General features: G+C 51.8%; 8 protein-coding genes across 8 annotated transcripts; 4 read left to right on the top strand and 4 right to left on the bottom strand.

The window, feature by feature from the left end:
- Nucleotides 1-465: 465 nt before the first annotated feature.
- Nucleotides 466-1,868, bottom strand: BCR38DRAFT_482232 (glutamate-5-semialdehyde dehydrogenase; the record flags this gene model as incomplete). The annotated part of the gene is made up of 2 exons (XM_040863475.1): nucleotides 466-1,511; nucleotides 1,568-1,868. 2 exons carry the CDS (start codon nucleotides 1,866-1,868, stop codon nucleotides 466-468), a joined length of 1,347 nt encoding a protein of 448 aa, XP_040719033.1.
- Nucleotides 1,869-2,910: 1,042 nt separating this feature from the next.
- BCR38DRAFT_424222 (major facilitator superfamily transporter) lies at nucleotides 2,911-5,202 on the top strand. The gene is made up of 3 exons (XM_040859639.1): nucleotides 2,911-3,491; nucleotides 3,660-3,762; nucleotides 3,818-5,202. Exons 1-3 carry the CDS (start codon nucleotides 3,237-3,239, stop codon nucleotides 5,128-5,130), a joined length of 1,671 nt encoding a protein of 556 aa, XP_040719032.1. The 5' UTR covers nucleotides 2,911-3,236; the 3' UTR covers nucleotides 5,131-5,202.
- Nucleotides 5,203-5,380: 178 nt separating this feature from the next.
- On the bottom strand, nucleotides 5,381-7,204 carry BCR38DRAFT_363394 (tryptophan synthase beta subunit-like PLP-dependent enzyme). The gene is made up of 2 exons (XM_040857202.1): nucleotides 6,678-7,204; nucleotides 5,381-6,379 (listed from the first exon to the last, which is right to left on the bottom strand). The coding sequence occupies exons 1-2, from the start codon at nucleotides 7,018-7,020 to the stop codon at nucleotides 5,553-5,555; spliced, it is 1,170 nt and encodes a 389-aa protein (XP_040719031.1). The 5' UTR covers nucleotides 7,021-7,204; the 3' UTR covers nucleotides 5,381-5,552.
- Nucleotides 7,205-7,308: 104 nt separating this feature from the next.
- Nucleotides 7,309-9,178, bottom strand: BCR38DRAFT_424218 (6-phosphogluconate dehydrogenase). The gene is made up of 4 exons (XM_040859638.1): nucleotides 8,749-9,178; nucleotides 8,663-8,694; nucleotides 7,609-8,555; nucleotides 7,309-7,524 (listed from the first exon to the last, which is right to left on the bottom strand). The coding sequence occupies exons 1-4, from the start codon at nucleotides 8,957-8,959 to the stop codon at nucleotides 7,500-7,502; spliced, it is 1,215 nt and encodes a 404-aa protein (XP_040719030.1). The 5' UTR covers nucleotides 8,960-9,178; the 3' UTR covers nucleotides 7,309-7,499.
- A 280-nt stretch (nucleotides 9,179-9,458) lies between these two features.
- BCR38DRAFT_472222 (chitin synthase-domain-containing protein) lies at nucleotides 9,459-14,670 on the bottom strand. Its single transcript, XM_040862901.1, has 6 exons — nucleotides 14,220-14,670; nucleotides 11,612-14,107; nucleotides 11,425-11,558; nucleotides 10,810-10,897; nucleotides 10,305-10,392; nucleotides 9,459-10,232 (listed from the first exon to the last, which is right to left on the bottom strand). Exons 1-6 carry the CDS (start codon nucleotides 14,286-14,288, stop codon nucleotides 9,784-9,786), a joined length of 3,324 nt encoding a protein of 1,107 aa, XP_040719029.1. The 5' UTR covers nucleotides 14,289-14,670; the 3' UTR covers nucleotides 9,459-9,783.
- Nucleotides 14,671-14,978: 308 nt separating this feature from the next.
- On the top strand, nucleotides 14,979-15,752 carry BCR38DRAFT_424212 (uncharacterized protein). The gene has a single exon (XM_040859637.1). It carries the CDS (start codon nucleotides 14,990-14,992, stop codon nucleotides 15,200-15,202), a length of 213 nt encoding a protein of 70 aa, XP_040719028.1. The 5' UTR covers nucleotides 14,979-14,989; the 3' UTR covers nucleotides 15,203-15,752.
- A 5,800-nt stretch (nucleotides 15,753-21,552) lies between these two features.
- Nucleotides 21,553-22,924, top strand: BCR38DRAFT_482226 (uncharacterized protein; the record flags this gene model as incomplete). Its single annotated transcript, XM_040863474.1, has 2 exons — nucleotides 21,553-21,580; nucleotides 21,660-22,924. The coding sequence occupies 2 exons, from the start codon at nucleotides 21,553-21,555 to the stop codon at nucleotides 22,922-22,924; spliced, it is 1,293 nt and encodes a 430-aa protein (XP_040719027.1).
- An 865-nt stretch (nucleotides 22,925-23,789) lies between these two features.
- Nucleotides 23,790-24,183, top strand: BCR38DRAFT_424203 (uncharacterized protein). Its single transcript, XM_040859636.1, has one exon. The coding sequence runs from the start codon at nucleotides 23,822-23,824 to the stop codon at nucleotides 24,047-24,049; it is 228 nt and encodes a 75-aa protein (XP_040719026.1). The 5' UTR covers nucleotides 23,790-23,821; the 3' UTR covers nucleotides 24,050-24,183.
- Nucleotides 24,184-24,343: the final 160 nt, after the last annotated feature.

Genomic DNA, 24,343 nt, shown 5'->3' with positions numbered 1-24,343 from the left:
TACAGAGGTCTACGAAATGAAGGGTGTGTAGGGCTGAGAGGCGCTACACCCGCTGAAACTGTCCAATTTGCTGATAAGCTTTCCTATTCTGCCGCAATGGATTTAGGGGTCGCGCGCGGAAAGACAAGTAGTAACCTCAGACGCCGTCAAAGCTTTCTTCAAGTTCCTGCTGATCGACAATTGTAAAGAACATAACGCTGCCCAGCAATTCTTCTATGCATCTCCGACGGCCGGCCCTTTGCCAGCTCGAGTGTTATTGAAACGTCACTACAAAAAAAAGACAGCAGGGAGCAGGATGTTTACTATTATGCTCATAGTTATCCCACTGTATCTGCATCTATAATCTTTTCTAACCAGCCAGACACTTGCGATTCCAAATCTTTTATCACCCCTAACGCCGCCGCCGCCCCGTCTTTTCCCACCCATCCCACTTTTCATCATGAGCAATGCTCAAGCAGTTCTATTTCAAAGAAGCCTCTCGTGCTTGTAACTCCTCGCCTCCTCGCCCTCGCCATACGAAGCAGTGACCTGGCCACATCCCCGAATCTTGTACTTGTAAATCATCAAACCCTCCAAACCAACCGGGCCGCGGGAGTGAATCTTGTTCGTGCTGATGCCGACTTCAGTGCCGAAGCCATATCTCATGCCGTCGGCAAAGCGGGTAGAAGCGTTCCAGTAGACACCGGCTGAGTCAACGCTCGTCATGAATTGCTCTGCGAGATCTTGAGAAGAGCTGAGGACCACGTCGGTGTGGTGGGAGCCATGCGTGTTAATGTGCGAGATGGCCTCCTCGACGCCGCTGATCGTCTTGATTGCTAGGTCCAGGGAGAGAAACTCGGTGTCGAAATCAACATCGGTCGCATCTACAAGCATTTTGGCCATGTCAGCTGGCAGGTTTGCCTCAAGAGCTACTTTGCTCTTAGGGTCACATCGCAGTGTGACTCCTTTTGCTATCAGCGCTTCGGCAGCGGTCGGGAGCAGGGCTTGCAACGCAGATTCTTGGATTAGCAAAGTCTCTAAGCTGTTGCACGCAGCTGGGTAGCTGGTCTTGGAATCGACAATAACCTCGGCGGCCATCTTTGGATCGGCCGACTGCTCCAGGTAAATGGAGCACAGCCCGTCGGCGTGGCCAAGAACGGGAATCTTGGTCGAAGACTTGATATATCGGACCAACTCATTGCCTCCTCGTGGTATGACAAGATCGATATACCGGTCCAGATCCAGGAGTTGGGGGATCACATCCCTTGTTGTGACCAGTTGGATTGCTCCGTTGGGAACCTGAGTCTTGGTCAAGGCCTCCGAAATCACCTTGGATATGGCAATGAAAGATTCCGTGGATTCCTTGCCTCCTTTCAGAATGGCCGAGTTGCCCGATTTCACGGCCAACGAGGCGATGTTGGCGATGACCTCGGGCCGTGCCTCGAAGATGATCAATAGAACACCAATCGGACATGTCACCCGCTCCAACTCCAGGCCATCGTCTAGTTTTGTCCGTAATGTGACTTTGCCAACTTCGTGAAATCAGCCATCTGTGTTCCAATTTGCTAAATAGCTGAAAGTGACTCACCTGGATCTTCCAGCTCTCGCACATCCAAGATGCCCTTCAGCATGTCCTCCCACTTGCCCTTCTTGCCCAGATCCAGTCGTGCCACTAAGCTCTGACTCAAGTCACCAGTCGATGCAGCCTTGCGCGCAAGCTCCAAGTCGCACGCATTGGCGGCGAGGATGTCGTCCCGGGCGGCAGCGAGTCCGGAGTGGATCGCCGTGAGTGCATCATTTCTCGCCGATGCCGACAGTGTTGCAAGAACGTGCGAGGCTCCCTTCGCCGCCTTTGCAGCTTCCGACGGGGATGCGTTCGTCAACGACATGATGTAGGGGATCTGATGCAGGCAACTATGTTGAAAGCTGAATTTCCCCGCCAGTTCACGACCCGGTAAAAGCCCCACTGGAGCTGGAACTGGTGGTTGAATCGAGCTTGCGCTGCTGCGGCTCTGTTAAAACTTTTTTGGTGGTACAACTCCGGGCTCGGCGCCAAGGGGAATAGTCGAGACTCAAAAAGACGACATCCTCCTAATCTACACGCTGGCTTATTTTTGCCGCTGTCCGGCTAATATGGCCGCGATATCCCAACGCTAGATGCGTCTAACCAACTATGTTTACTACCATTACCAATCAGCACGGATTCCCAGAGAGATACCGGACACTACTCCGGCCGAGACAAGATACAACCAATACATGATATACCACTTCCAGCGCGGATGGTACTATTGGCTGCTTTCCGTTGTCTAGCCCGCGTGGGCCCCCCTCGATCCGCCCATTAGCCTCAAGATTAGACGGTGAGCCTGCAACCGTCGTGTCAGATGCGCGAACGTCTGCCTACCATGGTATAATGCTGTGTCAGCACTCACCACTTACTATCTTGGGATTGCGTCGTTTCAGACTCGCGGGTCTTCCTCATGATGTCGAAAAGTACACCTCACATGCATGACTACAAGGAGGGTCACACATATGAGAATAGTATCTTTCGTCTTATCAGGTTTGCAAACCATTATGGAACTCGTCTTCTGACGATGTCGAAGCTCAACTCGTCCGAACATTCACTTACACAGGGGAGGGGACTTCTGTCACTATGCAATTGATGAGAAAATCCCACTGCTCGCGGCAGCCAAGTAGGCAAACCCGCAGTAAATTAGACAGAGATGGCGAGGGTCTTCAATGTCGACATACTTCTGCAAGTGCGATGTACGACAATGACTCCGAGCGACTGAGGCAAGTTATCCGACCCCTCATCCTATCACCGCCTCTCTGGAGGGGATGTATGCGCGACAGATTCGGTTGCGGGTTGGCAGTTGCCGATCCGGATATAAAACCAAGGCGCGGGTGCTCGTTCCCTAGTCGGAATTTGTTGCAGCAGAAAGTCTCCACCCTTCCCATACCATACACTATCCTCGTCGTATTCCCCGGATTTGTCTTATTTTTTTTCGGTTTGACTTTTCCTAACTGTTGCTGTCTATATTTTCCCATGTTGAATTGCTATCGCAAGATAGAGTTGGATTTGGGTCGACAATTACTGGTGACTCTTAAATTCTGACACTCGTATCGGGATTGTATATGAGACTATACTTAGCGGTGTTGGATACCAGATTGCCGGCATCGGCCAAGCTCAACGTCGGCCTTGGCACTCCCGAACTCTCAACGCAGATATAGTTCCCGATTACGAGAAGCGCGAGGAGAGCATGGGTCTAGAAATTGAAGAGAGACCTCCAAGCAATGTAGGTAGTACGGACACCACCCGGGACAGCGAGAAGGACAGTATCAGAGCCGCTCCAGAATTGCAATCAACGAAAACGGACGATGTCTCGGGCGACGAGGAGGCACACGCACCTGAGCGTGCTCGTTCTCACACTGCATCGGTTCGGTCCCGAGCCGTCACCATTATACCGAGGGCAAGGCGCCGAGGACTGTTAGCAAGGTTGACTGTTATCCCAGAGGTACGAAACTTCCCCATATCTATGTTATTTCCAGATCTGAGTTAGGGCAACAGCCTACTTGAAGCAGCTCGGGGACTCCTCATTAAGCCATAGCCTAGACCGTCTACTCCCTTTCTCCCCCCACGCACATTTCCTTCTGGAGTAACAGTTGCTAATCCATTGTTACAGGTAAAAAGGCCTTATGAGTATACCCACCGGGTGAAGTGGACCATCACTACCATCGTGGCTGCCGCTGGGGCTGCTGCGCCCATGGGTTCGGCCATATTCTATCGTAAGTACTGTGCAACATCGGTCGTCAAGGAACCCACACACTGATGTCGCCCTAGCCGCACTTTCATCAATGTCAAAAGACCTTGATGCCTCAGCAACTATTACCAACTTGTCAATTGCATTCTACATGCTTGCCATGAGTATCTTCCCACTCTGGTGGTCGTCCTTCTCTGAAACCCTGGGGCGGCGCAATATCTACCTCAGCTCCTTTACTCTGGCAATCGTCTTTGCCGTTCTTAGTGGGTTGAGCGTGAATGTGGCCATGCTGATCGTCATGCGAATCCTGTCGGGTGGTGCTGCCGCCTCAGTCCAAGCTGTTGGTGCTGGAACAATTGCGGACATCTGGGAAAGCAGGGAACGAGGTCGCGCCATGGGAGTGTTTTACCTTGGCCCTTTGATGGGACCTCTGTTCGCCCCGATCATTGGCGGTGTTCTTGCCGAAGGATTTGGATGGCGATCTACCATGTGGTTCAGCGCTGCCTATTCGGCCGTTGTACTTGTCCTGCTCACCTTCTGTCTCCCCGAGACTTTGGCAAAGAAGAGACCAGCGGCCCCCGAGGCTTCGCGGTCAAGCGGGCGTCCAGACGCACTCTCGCGCGTGTCAACCGCCTGCTCGGTTCAGATGCGCACCAAACTGGTCGCTGGATATCTCAAACGGTGTTTCCTCGATCCACTCCAGGTCATAACGTATCTACGTTTCCCAGCCGTCGCTCTCGTCGTCTACTACGCAGCCATTACCTTCGGCGCGCTATATGTACTCAACATCTCAGTCCAATCCGCCTTCTCTTCTTCACCCTACAACTTCTCCGCCCTCCTCGTCGGCCTCCTCTACATCCCAAACTCCATAGGCTACTTCCTCGCCTCCATCTTTGGCGGTCCGTGGATCGACCGTATCATGGTCCGGGCCGCCGAGAAGGCCGGCCGCTACGATGCCGACGGCAAGCTCATCTACCTCCCCGAAGACCGCATGCGCGAGAACATCTGGATCTCCGCTACGCTGTACCCCGGCGCGCTGATTTGGTATGGCTGGGCGACCCACTATGGCGTTCACTGGATCGTGCCTATGGTGGCTAATTTCTTCTTTGGCGTGGGGAGCATGTTGGTTTTCAGTGCGGCTACGACGATGTTGACCGAGTTCATGCCGCGTAAGAGTAGCAGTGGTGTGGCGTTGAATAATTTTGTTAGAAATATATTTAGCTGTACTGGAGGTATTATTGCGCAGCCGCTGATAGATGCCATTGGCCATGGGTGGTTGTTTACCATTCTGGGGCTTGTGGCTTGGGTGAGTGGAAATGCGAGCATTTGGCTGTTGAGGCGGAATAGTGAGAAGTGGCGGACGCAGATGGACAAGGCTCTTAACCCTCAATAACCACTGTGTGGAAGGATTGAATACTAAGTTAGATTAGACTGCATAATCACAGCAAAGAATATAATCAATGAGTATTCGCTTTGGCTCATAAAAAATGCGCAACGAGTCAACGAACCTTAATCCAAGCAAGAGAAATATGCGTCGCTGAGAGAGCACACGTCTATTCTGAGCCACTAGCCTCATAAGACGCCCCGTCGTTCAAGTGAAGAGCTCGTCAAACCCCGACTCTCTGTTCCGCAAACGGTCTCTTCCAAGTGCCGCTCTGACTTGAGCCGACTTGTTGCTGACAAGAACATTACCATGTATTGGAAAAGAACAGCTTAAATATATTTTGGTGCCAAGATCTATCCTCTCTATAGTCACTCACATACTTTGCATAGCTCAGGTCCAACCAGCAAACTGTCAAACTCGCCCCCATCATCTTAACTCTCCCCAGCAAACAATTTCCCCAAAGCATCCAAACTCACATTACCCCCACTAAACACAATCCCGACATCCCACCCCTCTCCACCACCCTCCCGTTCCACCATCCCCCTAAACTCCTCATTATACAGCGCAACCGCCAACGGCACCGCGGCGCTGGGCTCAATCACAATCTTGAACCGTTCCAACACCAACCTTAGCGCATCCTTAATCTCCGTCTCCGTCACGCTGTAAAACCCGCTCACCAGTTTCCGCTCGTAGATTATCCCCCAGGGCACTGTACCAACAGGTGTGCGCAGACCGTCGGCGATGGTGAGTGTGCTGACGGATTCGACGCGGGTGCCGGATTCGTACCCCCGTTTCGCGTCGTCGGCACCTTGGAACGACGGCTCGGTGCCGAAGACGCGGATCTCTGTGCCTTCGCAAGAGAGGGCGACGCCTGAGAGCAAGCCGCCGCCACCGCAAGGGGCGAGAATAGCGTCTAGCCCTTTCTTCTTTGTAGGCGGCGAAGAAGAACCCGTAGCCCTATCGGCCGCCTCACCAGCCATGAGAGCCTCGACATCGTCCTGTAATTCCAGACCGACGGTGCCCTGTCCGAGCACGATGTCGGGGTGATCGTAGGGCGGGACGAGTCGGGCGCCTGTTTCTTCGATGACCTTCGCGGCGACAGCCTCACGCTCCACTGACGTGCTGCCGCTGAAGATGACGGAGGCGCCGTAACCCTTGGTAGCGGCGATTTTGGACGGTGCGGAGATGGTGGGCATGACGATGTAGGCTGGGATTCCGTTTGATCTAGCCGCCAGAGAGAGGGCTTGTGCATGGTTTCCTTGCCGAGGTTCTTCGTTAGTCGTACGTCAAACTCCAGTCAGTATGAAGGAGGAACAGATAGAAAGGCGGTAATCAAAGCCGTTATCACTTGATGAACCTCGAGGCAGTGAACGAACGAAGCCTTGACAAGCCCGCCTGATTACAAGCCTCCCCAGCTCAAACACTAAATGCTCACTCGAGCGGCATACCCATGCTTCATCTCAACTTGACTTCATGTCCCCAAACCAACACCCATCTCCAGCCCCCTTCAACCATATCAAAGTCCAAACTCTACCCCTCCTTTGTTTAGAACTTACCACTACTATGCGTAACAACCCCCATCTGCGCTCCGCCCCCTGTCAACCACCCCGTCTCCCTCTTCAACCTCTCAATAGCATGAAATGCGCCCCGGACCTTGAACGCTCCCACCCTCTGAAAATTCTCACATTTAAACCAGAGATTTAACTTCCCCGGGCGGGCGGGTCTTCTCCCCTCCCAGGGTGTCCCCACCAAACTCGCCGCTTCCCTTGGTCTTGATGCTAGTTCCGTTAACGACGCGTTGGTCAGCACGGGCGTGTGGTGAATGTACGTCTTGATGAGCTTGTGGGCTTCGATCACCGAGGCGCGCGTTAGCGGGGGTGAAGTGGAGGGGTCGGCCATTGTGGTTGTGAGGCAGTGGGCGAGTGAGCAAGTGGTGGAATTGTATCCTGGGTGTGGAGTACTTGAACAGAGGCGAGGCAAAAAGGGATTTATGTGGAAGATAGGTCGCCGTGAGTATATTTGGAATGAGTATAGGCTATTAGTCAGTAGGTAGGGAGGAGACTAGTCTAAAACAATGACTACTATCTCCAACAGATAGAGACTAACTTAAATGCTACCTTTTAAAAGTTGGGGTAAGCTTTATCAAGGTCCGGTAGCGGAGTAATGCACGAGTCACAAAGCGTCGAATTTGAACAGAACACGCTGTATTGCGAAAAAAGCGATAGAGCAAATAACTTTTGCCTGATATCTCACAGATCCACTTAATGTAGGGGAATCCTGAATATAGTACAAAAGCCTGTCCCCCGGGAACACCCCCCAGCCTCGGCCTCCAAGTACCCTTCCGATTTTGATAGCCTTTCCCATGTCAAGCCCCGTCTTTATTGGTTTTCAGGTCGGAGAGATCTGTGTTTGAAAGTGTCAGTGTCAGTGTCATGCATGTAAGTGAAGAGTTGCAGTTATTGGTTATTGGGAAAGGGATGATCCTACCTGACGGCCCTGCCTGCCCTCCAGATCTCCATGCTGCGGATCTCCTCCATCTCAGCCTCGAACTTCTGGCGGTAGTCCTTCTGACCGTTGTACTCGAGGGATCGCTTGGTCTCGGAACCGTCATAAACTGAGTCGTACAGAGAGTTGAAGACGGGCTTGAGGGCATCCTTGAACTTGGGGGTCCAGTCAATGGCACCACGGCGGGCAGTGGTGGAGCAAGCCTCGTACATCCAGTCCATACCGTTGGCACCAATCAGGGGGTACAGCGACTGGGTAGCCTCCTCGACGGTCTCGTTGAAAGCCTCGCTGGGGCTGTGGCCACGCTCACGGAGGACCTCGTACTGTGCGAGGAACATGCCGTGGATACCACCCATCAGGCAGCCACGCTCACCGTAAAGGTCAGAGTAGACCTCCTTCTCAAAGGTGGTCTTGTACAGGTAGCCGGAGCCAACGGCAACACCGAGAGCACAGGCCTTCTCCTCAGCCTTGCCAGTGACATCCTGGTAGACGGCGAAAGACGAGTTGATGCCACGACCCTCACGGAACAGGGAGCGGACAGTGCGGCCGGATCCCTTGGGGGCGACGAGGATGACATCGACGTCCGTGGGGACATCGACCTTGGTCACCTCCTTGAAGACAGGGGAGAAACCATGCGAGAAGTACAGTGTCTTGCCCTTGGTGATCTGGGGCTTTATAGCAGGCCATGTCTCGCTCTGGGCGGCATCGCTGAGCAGGTTCATGATGATGGTACCCTTAGAGATGGCCTCGTCCATCTCGAAGAGGTTCTTGCCCGGGACCCAGCCATCCTGGACTGCATCCTTCCACGATTGACCGTTCTTTCGGACACCGACGATGACGTTCAAGCCGTTGTCACGGAGGTTGAGACCCTGGCCGTGACCTTGCGAACCGTAGCCGATGAGGGCGAGGGTGTCGTCCTTGAAGTATTCCTGTGAAAGTTATTAGGCATAGGTGTTCCTCGAGGGAGACCCGGATTGGCACCCAATTGGCCTTCTCAAGTCCATATTTCGGAAGTAACAGTAGTAGAGTGACTCACCAACAGCTTCTCCTTGGGCCAGTCGGCACGCTCTGCATTGGCCTGTAAGCTTCTAGACCGGGTCAATTGGAGTCAATCGAGCTTACCGTAGACCTCCTCCTTCGTTCCAGCGAAGTCAATAGTCTTGACGCCACGAACCTGCTGCTGCGCAACACCAGCCAGGGCAGGGCGGGCCTTGACGGCGGAAGCTCTCACGGCGCTCGCTGCAGCGACAAAAGTGCGTCTCTGAAGAGCAGGCGCGGCCAATTGGCGGGCCAATGGCGAGCGAAGCGCCTTGGAGAAGCTCTTAGAAGCCATATTTGTGAGGTGAGGAATTGGAGTGGAGATCTGGGGATAGACAAAGGTGGAAGTTTAGAAACTGTGTAGTCATATGTACAGCTTCGCAGGTCCCAGAAAACTTTTATTTTTTTTCCCCCTCGGGCTGGTGTTCGGCAGGGTCCAAGACCTCGACTCCCCCATGACAGATTTGACGTAGCTTCCTCCGGGCTCGGCCTGGCGGTGAAACGAATCAATCAACTGATAGTGGGGTTGTTTGGTGGTTTAGTTGGGGTTGATGGGGGTATCCGCCACTCGTTATTGGCCGAGTCTCTCGTGCCAGGGATACGTACTGTCATAGCCAGTCCGAGACACACCAGCTCAAACTGCCCAGGCGGAGGACGCGTTGTAATGTGTCGAGATATCAGTGACTGCTTAGAGGATGGACCTGTCTACTAGGGAGGTTAATCAAAGCAAAACTGGCATCTGCGTGTTACACATTGTCCGGAAACACAAGCATCAAGTTTGTGGACTTGGTGTTGTAGTGTAAACGTATCTTCATCCATCCTGTATCTATCATGAAGTGGTCTTGCTATGCACACTATGAGTCCAAATGCCACAAACCCCCCTCTTCGTAGCAGTCGCACGACTGGCAAGAAGCATGGCGCCCTTGTTGCCCAAAGCAATGCCGCTCGAGAAAACGCCAAATTTGCAATATATGGGCCCTAGCATCTAATATCATGGCTTTCAGTCCCAGGTCTCCGCCTCCCCTAGTGGCCAACCTATGGAGCATTCCATCTCAATTCGTGTGGTCATCGAGCATCGAGATGCATAAAGCATTGTCGAGTTGTCTGTGTCAGCGCTCATTATTTCGTGCTTAGCACCCGTTCATAGCTGGTTCCCCGTATGGAGCCACCAGCCATGGCGTTTCTGACGTTTTTCCTAAAGTTCTCTCGGCTCTGGCGCAGATCCTCAGCGGCCTCCTTGTTGAGGGGATCCGAGGCGTTCGGCTCGAGGAACAAAAACTGAAGTCCGACAATAACGGCGTTCAGGTTCAGCACCGGCTTCCAGTCCTCTCGCAGAATGTTCAGGCACACCTTGCCCTCAAGATCGATGTTGGGGTGATAGATCTTCTGTTGGCAGCGGACCTTCGGGGGCTCGTGGGGATAGTTCTGGTTCATATTGAAAGTAAACGTGAACTTGCCACCTTGGTACTGGCCCTCGTCCGGTGTGATGGTGAGAATGAAGTTGAGGATGTCGTCCGGGTCGGGGAAGTCGGTTCGCATTGTTGAGCCTAGAGATAGCTCGGAAAGATCTGTCACATGGGAGCACACTTGTCAGTATAAAGTACCAGCTAGAAAGATCGGCGACAAAGAAAAATATGTACCTTTTTGCACCCGCAGTTGCGCAGCTGTGACCTTCTTCTTCTTGCCACTCGCTCCCTCGGCAGAATCAGCCTTCTGCTGCTCCTTTTTCTGTTCACATCATTAGTCCCAGTCGCACAAACCAATAAAACATCCATGCTATCCTTACCATAGACCAAATCTTTAACATCTTGGTGGTTATGATTGATGCGCAGGACTCGGGTCGGTTAGTTGGTCAGTCGGCGGAGAAGAGGGACAATGCAATATTCAGCGTTTATCAAGAAAAGCCGGCGTAGTTGTCAGAGATTGAGACACTACCTAGTAGAGACTCGGATGCACAGAAGTATCTGAGAAGGGAGGGTCGCCGACATAGAAATAAGGAGAAACGAATGACGACTTCGGAAATAATAATAACCAGGCCCCTTTGAACGTATGGAAGCCTCGCCACGAATGGAGGGGTGATCTCAGCCTGATCATTCCAGGCAGGTACGTACCGGCATTTCCTCGGCTAGTTCCGTCCGTCCTTACCTTACTACCGCTGAACCAACCTTGCGGCGTCGCGCGCCCAAACCTAGAATGACGCGCGATTGTCATGCCTTCGAAGTTTTTGGACCTTCTACGATATAGTAGTAAGTGTTAAGGGCCGTTGTCATGAATAAAGGTGGACCTCACGATGCTGCAAGAGTCTGAATCTGTAAATGTCAACCCTTTATTTACATGACGCAGAATATCGTCCAAAAGAAACAGCCGAGTTATTGCCCCCTCCTCCCCCGTTCATTTTCATGTGGTCTCGTGTCCTCGTCACACAAGTACCACAGCATACCGTCACTCGTGTCCAAATTATGTATTTCAGGCACATTACTACCTTCGAGGATATAAAGAGAATTTCAAGAACGCCCAAACTTCATGCCGCTCGTTTTCATGAGCCAAAGAACCAGACGCAAAAGCGCGACTTTTCTGATGTTTTTTTTTCAAGTGACCTCATCCAAGCATCTTCCTTCCAACCTTTATCCTGTACAAGATGATATAACGTCTGACGCCAGGTCCTGATATTGAGAGTACCATTCATTGTATGCAAGTTATGCCGGCTAAACGTCTCGCTGCTACCCCGCGGCGCCGACGAATCATCGTGTCTACTTTTACCGTCTGGAGAAGCAGCACATGAGACCCGTCCTACCCAGGAACCACACACACCCAATGAAGCGGATGATGGACAGAATGGCCGTGGCGATAAGCAGGAACGAGAAGAAGTTGGCTGTTCGCTTCGCCGTGGTTTGCTGCAATATGTTAGTAATCTGATGCGTAAACTTCGATATATACCATCACTTACTCCGATACCAAATGAGTTGAAGCTGTCGCTTTGTAAGGCGACAATGAGCAGAGCATTAGAGAAAAGCCATGCCAGGACCAGGGAGGTTCTGAAAGCTTTGTACGAGTCCTCGAGATCTTTCTTCTCGACCTCCTCCTCCGGCTTGAAAGGCTCCAAAGCACGCTTGACGGTTGCCTCGAACTGGCTGTCGATATCCTCCTGCTCCTTCTCAATTTCTTCCACCACAGCCTCGTTCTTGTCTGTCTTGGTAACGTTGGCAGACGGCAAAGCTTCCGCCTTGTCTGAACCCTTGGTACCCCAAGAGACATCGTGCCAGTTGTTGAAGGCGTAAATCATCAAGATGTTGATGTAAGTAGACATCAGCACCATGTAGTAGGGGAACGAGTGGAACATGTGCCAGGGATCCAAGTACATGAAAGAAGCCAGGAAGTACAAGCCGAACGTGCAGACTAAGGCCATAAGAATCAGCGCAATCTCTGATCGTCCCGTCGCCAGTTGTTTGAGCTCATTGCCAAGATCGACGTTATCATCATTAACGAAAGCGCGCACGACCAGGAAGCCGGACAGGATGAGGATGTAGAGCTGGATGAAACCAAAGACGACAAAAGAGGCAATGTATTGCCATTTGGATCCCTTCGGTCGGTTGCCGAGAGCGAGAACAAACTGCATGATCAAGAAGGCCACATACGCGTATTGCAGAACCAAGTTGACGATGGGAGTAGCCGTGTCGCCGAAGGGCCAGGCATGGAATTCCGAACTCGTATCTCCTGGTGCGGTCGGGGTACCGACTAAATCCATGATGACGATAGTAGTCAAGTAGTAGGAAGCCAAACTGAACCAGGTGAAGACGACTTGGGCGATGTTGTAGAGGAGTTGCACGTGGAAGAAGAACATGCGGACGATGTTGTGTCCGCTCTTGTACATGCGACCAAAGTGCATGAGCGAGTAGAGACTGGCGGCGAAAGAACCGTTGAGCCATCTTCGTCGCTGACTGATGAATTCCGGGGCACCTTCGGGCACATCCGTCTCTCCCTTAGCAGCCTTTATGTAGGTCAAATGCCACTTGGAGCCAGCCTTGGCCACAAGCTCGAAACACAGAATTCGATCCTCGGCCAAGAACATGTTCTTCTTGAAAATGTTCATACCCTCGATACCCTTCTTGCCCAGAATCTTGGACAACGTGTGGTCACCGTGGAAGTACTGCTCGAGAGGACGGCCCATGATGGCACGGAATCGGTAGGCGGAGAAAGCACCGGGCAACACACTGACGTATCCAAAAGAACTCTCCAGAGGCTTGTCCAGAATGTTGGAGATCTTGTACTCAAAGTTCTGGACGGCTACCAGGGGGTTGAAGAGCTTCTTGCCTCCCTTCCCCAACATGGCATGGATTTCACCACAAGCACCGCCAAGGTCCTTGTCGTTGTAGAAACCCTCCCAAAGGGCCAGGAGCGACTTGGTGCCTGGCTTGGTACCAGCATCGAGGAGAATGCATACTTCGGGGTTTAGGATACGGCCGAAGGCGTTGAACAGCCAACGGTGGGAATTGATCTTCTTGGTGTTCTTCTGCTTCAAACAGAAGATCATCTGCACAGGGGGCAGAGTCTGGGGGCTGTCATCAATGGGACGAATCAGTTGCTGGTTGGGTGTGACAGAGAGTTGGGTGGTGTATTCGAAGACGTGAGCAACAGTCTCTTTGCCGTTGACATCCTTCTTGATGACTCCATCTTGGTAGATACCCACGGTGGCCAGGACATCCAAGGTCTCCTTGTCTACATTGTCGATACCATCGAAGACCATGCAGACTACGATCTTCTGCCAAGCGGGACCGCCCTTGTTCCAAAAGGTGGACTTCTTGAGGTTGACAATATCGCGGATGTTCTGCATAACGCCATGCAAGGTTCGGGACATGAGCTGCTTGTCCTCGTTGTAGTAGGTGATGGCGATGAGCAGCTCGGTGTGTCGGTTGTACATCCTGGGGCGTAGATCGTAACCGTTCTTAAGAGTGAAATCGTTGGGGTCGCACGTGGCCGCCGTGTATCGCATGTTGACGAACTCACCAGTGCCACCCTCCACTTCCCTGTACTTGGGCTGGATGGCATTTTTAATGGCGCTGGGCACAGGGTAATCGATGCTCAGAACGGAGCCCTGAACGAGCTTCACCTTTCGGGTGTTGAAGCGCTTCAGACCTCCGCCGCCCGGCGCAGCGCCAGGCTGCTGACGTCGCACCCAGGCGTCCTCGCTGTCGACCGTCGACACGGGTCGGCCATAGCCGTAGCCCGTGTCTCCAAGCTCTTGCCCAGCGTACTCATGGCCATATTGCGGCGCACCGGGTGTTGTGGATGCACCGGGCGCATACGACTCGGTCAGACTGTAGGCAGAGACGGGACGCACAGGGGGGGTACCGGTGCCGAGACGGTTGTGCTCGTAGTCGTGGGGGCCCTGGCCCAGTAGGTGATCCTTAACGTCCTCATCTTGTTCTTGTGGAGGGAGGTGATACTGTTTAGCAGCTTTCACGTCAGTGGGGCTTTCCTTGCAGACAGTTGCTTTGCTTTGTTTTGCTGTGCTTGACCAAAACCGTGATTGTAATTGACTCCAAGATTAAACTTACCTGGCTCCCAGCAGGCATGTCCTGGAGGTTGTGGCCTTCATACTCGTGACCGTGTCCGTTATACGCCATGGTTGCGGAACGGCTCGATGGGCCCGTCGTGGATGAAGAACGATGGACGGCTTTGGTTGTTGTTGGTTGGAGGAGAGGTCAAGGGTCGGGGGAGGTGTCTTGAAGTGACGGAGTGACTTGACCTAAAAAGATCCAGGGGTGGTCTGGGAGAGATCCCCACGGACAACAAAGAAAGTGAAGTGCTGCTAGTACCAAGTAGCTAGACCTGTTTGCAGAGTGGCTGGGCGACGCCGTAAAACTGGGCAATGAAAGAGAAAACGACGGACTATTTTAAAAGCAGATATGGTGGGTCATCCACGGCTCTGAAGCATCCCAATCTGCGGGAAACCTCTTTGATGATAGCTCGAGTCAAGATGCAAGAATGGAATTGAAAAAAAAAACGGCAAGGGAAGAGAGGACTGCGATGAGGTATTCGTATTTTTTTTCCCAGGGTTGCTGGTAGCAAAAGATCAGCAGCCCCCCGAGGTAAAGCACGTCGCCCTCCCTCCCTGTTTGGCTACAGGACGGGCTGGAGGCCACTTGCGTTGTGAAAAAAAGGAGGTTCTGTTCGTGTGGCTTAGCTCGCGACTAGCGCAGCTGATGGCATCTCTTACCAGCCAGTCCAGCCAGTCCGTTGTCAGTGTCTGCTCAAAACGTGATCCACCAGGCCCAGACGAGCTGTACGTAGTAGCAAAAGCGATCGAGGGGCATCATCAAACCGCATGCTATATGGGCCCTTCATCAATTCTCAGTACTACGGGACGCTGCCGGCGTTGATCGCTAGCTGGGCGGTTGCAAGTGCAACGCCCCAGGGAGGTAAACTCATCCAAAGCGTCTATTTTCCTCCTTCGATCTATGTTACATTCCAATCAAGATCCAACGGAAGCAGTGCTTTTGCACTACGTCAGCGCTGCCGAGATTTTAAGCCCAATTGACAGCGCATGCTATGAGACACTTTGTGCCAGGCTTAACCACGCTTCCGGCCCGCGTGCCAATCTTGTTTTTGACTTTCGGATGATGGGGTTGCTGCTCATCATCAACAATCTCTCTATGTGAGGCAGGCGGCCAGGATCGAGTACTTAATCCTGTCTGCACGACCTTCAGCTTGAGCCATGGAGTAGCTAGTAGTAATAATAGCGATGACCATCAGCCTTCCGACGGTGATGCCATCCATCTGATCTGATCCTGTTATTAACTTTCTTACTTTGTAGGCTTTTCATGTCATCTGCATCCTTGGCCAAGAGTGACGGCCCGGGGGGCGCCAAGGTTAGGTCCAAGGGTCTAGCTTGAAACACCGTCATATCCCCTTTTTCACTGCTCAGTGGCTTCTAATGTTTCGAGTCCGACGAGCTACAACGACGGAGTGCAATCCAATTTGTTTCGCTCTCCCCTCTAGATTGATTCTTCAACGACGACATACAAGAATCGTATCGTAAACAGGAAAGCATTTAAGCTTTGCCGCCGCACTGCCTATTTTCGCCGTTGCCGCCACGTTTCTCATGGCATAACATATTGAGAAACGTTCCAGCGCGGCCAAAAATAGTAACCCAGCTTCGGTGGATCCAGCTCGGCGAGGCGGTGCAGCTATGACCTACAGGGGCAATCCCCGTGATCACTCAGCAGCGGCACTCCGGTTCGTGTTGGCAACTTTTTGAACCCACTGCCGCGCCGCCTGGGAAAAATACGCGTTCTGTGGCGAATACATTGTAGCAAACCCGCAGCATTGTGGTCAATTTATCTCACGCCAACGACGTTACATATGTACGCAGGCAGCCGGACAGAATCCGCCTACATTTCTTGCTGTTAGCCTGGAGATTCTCCCACCATAATGATTGTCCACAAGATTTGTGTTGTTGAGACCCGAGGGTACGGTTCCAGCTGGCTCATAAGCGGCTCCAGTGTCACTTCATGATTCATTCTCCACACCGGCAATATTGTCTGACAACCTAAAAAAATATCCCCAGTTGTACTTGCGCTGCCACAAGGGACGATTGAGGATTTTGTGCTGCCCTACAGGGGCGCGTGCTTGTGAGATTATTGGGTAAAGTGTTCTGGATCAGTGGGTTTCGAGGCCGTTGCCAACGTTACAGTAACGTCGAATCGACCCCCTTACGAGTCCCCCCTTACGAGTCCGGCATTGAATATTCGTTTTTCTCAAATCCATATTGGGAGCTATAGGTGTCACCACCCTCTTCTGTAGTGTGAATTGTGATACTGCCATGTCCCAATACTCAATACTGGAAATCCTAACGTCGCTACAAAGGCAACACAATAAACAAGACATCGCATCTGCGCTCATGATATATGGTGCTTACAACGTATAGTTACTTTCACCAAAGGAATCCAATACTGAGAGGTCCCCAGAAGACTGGCTAATTTTGCTGAGGCCATTGACAACACCAAAATAAGGTTAATCTTGGACCACAACATGTTTGGAAATGTTTCAATTGCATGGGCTTCAACATACACACCATCTGCACAAAACTGCATGGCGATACACCCACTGCCCTAGAGAAGAACTGGCCTGAAGTCGCAACTCGAACAAGCTGTAGAAAACACCCCACAGCGTCATTGTTCACGGCCTGATCAGTTTCCTCCCTGTTGGCAGTATGGACAGGAACAAGTCTTGCTGTCTTAGCTGGTTGCTATTGCTTCGCTGTGCCTGGGGAAATCAAGCACGCGAGGCGCATGCTTCGCAGTATGGATCTCGACAAGCTCCCATACATGCGCTTGGCCTCCTCGCTTTTGACCGAGTCTTATTTGTACTCGTTTTCGATACCGCGGTATATTGAAGCTGGAGATCCCAGAGCAAAAGGCAACCAATTACTACTTTTCTCAACTGTAGAAACCAAGCTGCCATAGATGAGCCTCACCGTCTAGCCTATATTATTCTGAAGCACCCAAGCTGTTTTCGGGTGCTCAGTGTCTCTGTGATTCACTGCAGCATCAAAGATCGCGACAGCGTCTTCTTCGCATAGGTTGGCCGTATTTGTAGCTTCAAACAACTCCATAGGGACGGCGTCCGTATTCTTGGTCAAGACAAGGTTCATCATCGCAATATCCTTGCAGCGCACAGTGGCTTGCAGAAGTCGACACAGCGAGTCGCCGCCAAAGGACGGCACTGGACGGAGAATGTAGGAATAGGGGATTGTGTGCTGTTGTGTCTAGATCGACGCAAGAAGTTTGTGCAACTGGCTTATCGACGCAGTACGCAGAGCAGAAATGAGGCACTGGCTCACGTATCTCAATTCGTAATTGGGACGGCATTTTGGAGGTTTTGGATACTCGGCACTCTATAGCCAGAGTAGTTGCGATAACTTTCGCCAAGAGCCTGTGTGAAAAAACGAAAGATCCCATCAGATGGAATAATGATTAAGGCCTGGGTACGCAGTCAATACCCGTTCAGTGCGTGGCAACGGGAACCGTGGTGTGACTTACTGATAGACTATACCAGTGAGTTGCATCTGACCCTGTATGTCTTGTCAGGAGCTGATGTGACGAGCCGGTACTCAAGAGTGCTAACTGAGTTACCCATGCAAACTCTGTGGTCTTCTCCATCGGGCTCATCTCCGAAAGTCTCCTCCCAAAACATATCGTCCTTTTCGAGGTCTCTTCGAGGGGAATTCAGGATGCGACCTTGTTCCCAATCAAATCGAAAATGAACTTGGAACCAAGTTCGAAGGACAGTATGTCGTCTAGTTTGTAGTATACACCATCTTCATCCACGTCGTCTTCGTCGTCCTCGTCGTCGTCGTCGCTGTAGCCATAGCATTTATGTCTACTATAGTTCAATAACGATCATGGTCGTACACGGTAGAGCTACATTCCTCCTTTTCTAGAGTCGTTAAGAATAGGTCAAACCCAAGTTCTAAAGCAAAAGTGCGATCTTGACCTCATTAGACCATCTCTCGAATAAAAGAAAAAAAACCGGAACCTCCTTGTTCTCAGACAAGTTCCGGCTGAGGGACGTTCGGTTGATGGATTCATAGCAAGGTTATAGGTCAAGACCCAACAATATCCTGTTTTGACGCTGTGACCTGATGAGATACATCGGGATACCTACGACATGTCATGTTGTGAGTTGTCGAATATTCGCGTCGTGCCCTCGTGTCTCACAATCACCGATCCGCCATCGTGAGGCGAAGGAAGACTGATCACGAGGGTTCCAAACATGTCGGGGATCTTTTCGTAGCTAGGTAGCAACAGAAATCAACATCGGCGCTTCCGAGCAAGTCAATGACATGGGAACATCAACTTGGTATGCGCATTGAACATGCCACCTTTCTTGTAAAAGAGCATTTTATACAGTTGGGCGGTGACAGGAAGGTTTCCGAGGCCCAAACATAGAGTCGGATTAGCAACGATGCCATGTAAGCGCGGTGTCCACCCGGGGCCGCGGAGCTCGGAATGGTTAGGGTTGCTCTCCCAGGTAGTCCGTACTATCGCGTCAACGATGGTTTGATTGCCCTTGCCGTTAGGTGCTTGCGGAGTTTTGGCCTGAACTTCTGGTCTTGAATCTCGATAGTGGCATACTAATCAGGCCAACATCTCGAACGAAAATGTCGAGTCCGTAAAACTCTTCTCGGTGGACCGATTCGAACTATGTGCAGTCTCCAAGCCGGGAACTGAGTCAAACATCTGGAGCAGTTCAGTCTTCGAATCGAAAGCACCTCTGCCTGACGAAGAATGTAAAGGTCCCATTGATGATCAACTGAGCAGTAAAAAGAAGAGTTGACGAAGAAACGTCCGGGTTGCTGTTGCGAAATTACGTCCAGGCTCCACGATGCGGCCCTGGCCAAAGTGAATTTCAGCGCGAAGAGCAACTGGACAGGTTGGAGGGGGATAGCTACAGCAAATTGCACTGCCATCCAGAGGCAAATCCTCTGCCCTCTACATTCATGCTAGATGGCGATTCAAGGAAGACGACCACGATGCTTTGCTTGAACATGAGCTTGAGAATTGAGATTCTCAATGATGAGCCACCCTGAGCCACCGTAACCGTCACGGTGCAGTGCGACTGTCAGCACGTGCCGCAAGTGGAGGGCTCAACGGCGCGTTGCGCATCGCTCATAATTCAGGTTGCAATTGGCCTTGAAATGTTTATTTGACTTTGTCTTTCTCCCCAACATAGCCCGGATGATCCGAACTCACCCACATGTCGTCGAAATCGAACTTAGCCATGTGGGTTTGTTTGAGAGGGCGAAGTTCTCACCTGAGTGTGAGATAGAGTACTCCCCATGGTGATGAAACGCAGTGAAAACAATTGACGAGACGGCGCAAAAACCAGTGGTGTGACCGCAACAGGTCATAGGTTTTTGGGTCGACTGCCTCCAGCTGAAGTGAGACGCTGGAGCTGAGAGGCCAGGGAATGTTTCCCCAAAGACGCCGAGAACCTCCTGATTGAGGAGCGCAACCTAGGTCGTTTTTCTCGTATTGCGAAGAATTCAACTCCTTGAAGATGTCGGACGAAGCTGGAGCTAGGTTACGTTGAGACGACGACTTTCCACTTCTGAGTTGAGCAAGGTTTCGGATGAGCCCCACCATAGCAGATCACAGCACTAGCGACCACCGACCTGCAGCGGCTTTTAAGCCAAACTCGAGGAAAGAGTAGCTGTCAGTGTTGGCCAAAGCGGACCTCGAACGCCTGGTGCGGGCCGAAGCCATTCCCACATCTGAGAACGGCCGAAATGGGCCTGCAATGCAGCAATGTGTCCATCTTGTCTGCCGTTTGTCTTGCCATGGAAATTGCGCCAGAGCGATTTCGATATTTTGGCCCTCTTTCCCCTCGACACTACGCATGTACAATTTCGGCAAATGTACACCTGCTCGGGAAATTAAGTTAATAGCGCCATCCATAAGGCGGGGGCTCCATGATTGGCACCATCCACTGGTCCAGGCACTGCGCACTTGATCAATGCTGCAAGTGCTGCCTCTAGTCCAGATGTTTACTGCGAAGACTGGCATTCAACCCGGACCCGATCGATTTGCTGCATCAAGAGAACTAACCATGGAGACAATCGATACGGTATTTCTTGGAATAATCCGTCACGGGCGCACATTATCTTCTTAGTTATGCTTGAGTAAGACTCGTCAAGGTGCGGCACTAAGCAGATAGAATTATGGGATTCCCAATTCGACAGAGTTGAGAGACATCTTCATTTATGCCATATGGCCAGAACAATGGCCCAGTGCCGATCGACGCCAGGTTCCATATTCAAACTCAGTACAGGGCTGGAACTTTTAGAGCTGTGTTTCGCTCACCCTTCTCCATTCTCATTAGACACCTCGAAAACCAAGAGCTTGGTTGCTTGGGGTGTCCTTGCGAGGCATGAATCAGTCTCGAGCCAAGATTGCCAAGCTTCTTGCACACACAGATGGAGCGCCTTTAGCCAAGTCAAACACCGACAAAGGTCCAAAAATGGCCTAGGGGACATGGACCCCTGGCGCCGTCGTCAGCCAGGTTGCCAACCGTTGGACAAATGGCAGACCAGAACGGCCCACCCAGGGCGCTCGCTAAAGTGCTACAACTCCCGCAATTTGCATTCCCTCGTTCCAACTTTCCTGGCCCATTCCTCCGCCGTGTCCTGCGCTGTGCACCCCATGCCCCCAGACTCTTCCCTGCGTCTTGTTCTCATCGCTGTCAGGCAGTGGGCAGACCAAGAGCCGGATCCCACAAAGGCGACCTGAGCCAACCTCTCGTTCTCCCTTTTCGATTGCACTCTTCTCGCATCGCACTGCATCGCCCCTCGCATCCGACGACAACAAACCAAACCGCATTCATTATTTGGTCGCCGTCGATCCCGGATCCTCGATGCCCCTGATGTTCTTCGCCGTTTAACAACGAATACTACATCCTATGTTTCTATGAGCTAGTCTCTTAGTCCACTCGTTTGAATTCTTCGCAACTTACAACACTCGGCCAGCTAAGCCAGCGACGGTCGCTCGGCAGCCCCCTATAATCGTTTTCACGCAACTACCTCGACGACAAACTCACATCATCCTTCTCTTTCTGTACCCGGCCACTTGGTCCCATAAACCCCATCTGGAGTATTTCTCGGCTCATTATAACTGGTATTTTCGTCTGCCGAACCGGAATCCCAACTGAGAAATCTTGGAAGTGCTTGATCGGATTACCCTGATCTGGGACGGATCAGCACAGGTCAATCTCCACCCGCAACAAGAGTGTTCACTCTTTGTCGATCAACGGCGAAACCATTGAAGACACCTCAACGTCTTTGTCGCACAATCATTGAGCCATATCTAGCTATTTGATTGTGTATTTACCATGTCGAGACGCAGTAACTTGGCGACTGGTAAGTCATGCTCCTCATTTCCATACCATACCTCTAATCACGGAAATACGTCCGGGGCTGACCGTGTTTCAATCATCAGACGAGTTCGCGTCCATACTCGCAAGACAAAACGGCTGCGTCAAATGCTTAGATGCCAGTCCTACATGTCCAGCCTGTGACGACACGGAGGAGTGTCAGGTTACCGTTCCCTTGAACTGCACGGAATGCCCAAAAGCATATTGTGCGGTAAAGTCATCCACAACATCGGTTGCATCCTCGTCTTCCTCGTCGAGTAGTAACAGGCCAAGCGCCGGTGCCATTGCAGGCGGTGTCATCGGAGGTCTAGCAGCAATAGCCATCGTCACTTATTTGGTCTGGAGGTTCTGTATCAAGACCAAGAGAGGGAATTTCGCGCAGGAGCAGTGGCAGCACGACCCCGAACAGTCCAAGGAACGTGGCGCCAACGACTTCGCATCGGCCCGGTCACAACGCCAATCAGCCTTCTCCGTCCATTCAGTCGCCTCGACAGTCCTCACCCGCGCTTCCAACATCATCCAAATCGCCTACATTCCCGGAGTTACCAATAGGGCCACCCCTACGTCTCCAACGCTTCTCGTTCCACCTGTCCCTCCAATTCCTTTGGCTTTGTCGGACGCGGGCACCCCCTCGTCCTTTGAAGAGCAGCACTTCTTTGTTCCAGGAGACCTTCGTGATTCGACGTATTCTGGAATCTCAGGTTACAGTGACCGCACATCATACGCCCGGTCCTATGCCCCACGGTCCAGTGTTGCCTCGACTATATACGGTAAAAATGCCGTAATATCGCCCATGCCAGCCCAGAAGGGCACCCTTCTCAAGCCGTCTATTGTCAGCGTCAAGTCGCGGGCAACCAGTGGCAGCGGGAGCGAGACCAGCACTCCTCCTGTCCCGTCTGTCGACTATGATAAGTATGAAAAGCCGGAGCCGTCTCCGGCCTTCAGCATCGGAGCCACCTTTTTCAAGAACGCAAGCGCATCCACGGCCACGGCCGTCCGCCCACAAGTCGTCCGAGTCGGCAGTGGCCCCAAGATGGTCGATGCCAAGTCGCCGTCTGCTTCCGTTTCATCTTCAGAAGTGGAAGAGCCCGAGCCGTTGATCCAGGTGCGCGACGAGTCTCGTGCCAGAGAATCGAGTGCGGATGAGACGCCGGGGCCATTTGCGGACCCTCCTCCGACACCATCCGAGCACAGGAGCACCAACAACCTCAGTGCCGTGATCGAAGAGGCAACGCGGCGGGCATCTGCGCATAGGGGCAGTGATTCGAACCCGAGCCTTGTCGAGCGAGGTCGTAGCCCCTTTGGAGATGAGCACGCCTTGAGGGATTAACATTAAATCCCGCGCGTATGCTCTATCTCACGCGATGTCATGCATGGTAATGGGAAAGCGGGCATTGATTTTCGATTCTGGTCTCTAGTGTTCTCCTGGATAAAATATTATTTTTAGTTTCTCTAGCAATGGCGGCTTGGACATGGTGGGCTTCACTATAAGAATCACCCACTGAATGCTTTATATCCCGCCTTAAGGGAGCTGGGCCGGGATGGTTACGGCGTATTGGTACTACGGGTTTGAATGGAATACCTCACGGAAAGGAAGGGTTCACCACTTGTATCCCTTACCCCCTCCCCCCACGGGGTTTTGACGACGAGAAAACGTCAACGCCTCCGCTGTCTATCAACGGACTTTTTTTGTGTATGAATTTATTCTCTAGATATAGAGACGAATAAAATTGTCATGTGTCGACATATGCCACATGTCTTGCTATGTTCCATCGTTGATTAATCACTTACATTGTCTATGCTCAACCAGTTTGTTGAGGAAGTCCGCTGATGCATGAGAACATAACATGCCTGTAGTTCATTACAAATGTGCGATTACGGAGAGAACAAGCGAGGTTTTCTGTCTGCCACACTGCACACTCAGCCCCCGTTGCGCAACAATGGACATTGTGCTGGTTCTTGTTGCCTGTGCAAACACAGCCTTTCCCGAGCCCGAAGGTTATTGTTGAATTCCGACTCAACTTCGGACTTGGGGGTTGCACAGCATATGCACGTGTGTTCTGCTGCATCCACGAGAGGTGAGTGCATCATAGGCGATGGATATGTAGTCCTCCTGGCGCCCGTTCGTGAATTGCGCCATGGTTTGCCAATGGACTTCATGCTTTTTGGCAAAATTACGGTATGCGGGTGTTGCAGTTGGTCTGGGAGAGGGTGAGGGGCGGGGGGCATGGTGTTTACTGGGAGCAGTTGGTTCCCCGCGTGCCGCTGGTTGGCTTTCCGGGTGTATCGTGAGCTTCGGGGTTTCTATTGGCAGGTATTGGGGTGCTTGTTGGTTGGTCTACATGTCTTTTACAGGGAAATTGCTTTTCTTCTTCTTCTTTCCTTCTTTATTACTCCATCGTCTTGTTGCTTTGTTTTCACAGTGAGTGGTATTATCGCTATTCAGACGATGTGACATGTCATGGATGTAAATGTATTCCTCCATACTACCCATATTCCGGTTGCAATAAGCAACATCTCAAAATAACTTGATACTCTACGAGTAGTAGAGCAGAGTCAAATCTTTGACACATCCATCTCATCACACGCGCAGTGGCCGTCGTATTCACCTCCAGTAAGGTATTAAACAATTTCAATATATATGCAATTTGTCAACCTAATTTCTACTCGCTTGTTTGCCCCTGGCACCATTAAAACAATTCGAGGCATGACTTTTACTCAATCCCATGAGCCAGATGGCAGGTAAGGA

The sequence above is a fragment of the Pseudomassariella vexata genome (genome assembly GCF_002105095.1).
Source record: "Pseudomassariella vexata strain CBS 129021 chromosome Unknown BCR38scaffold_3, whole genome shotgun sequence".
NCBI classification, from domain to species: domain Eukaryota; kingdom Fungi; phylum Ascomycota; class Sordariomycetes; order Amphisphaeriales; family Pseudomassariaceae; genus Pseudomassariella; species Pseudomassariella vexata.
Note: the sequence above shows the minus strand (reverse complement) of the source record. Positions and strands in the feature narration are given on the sequence as shown.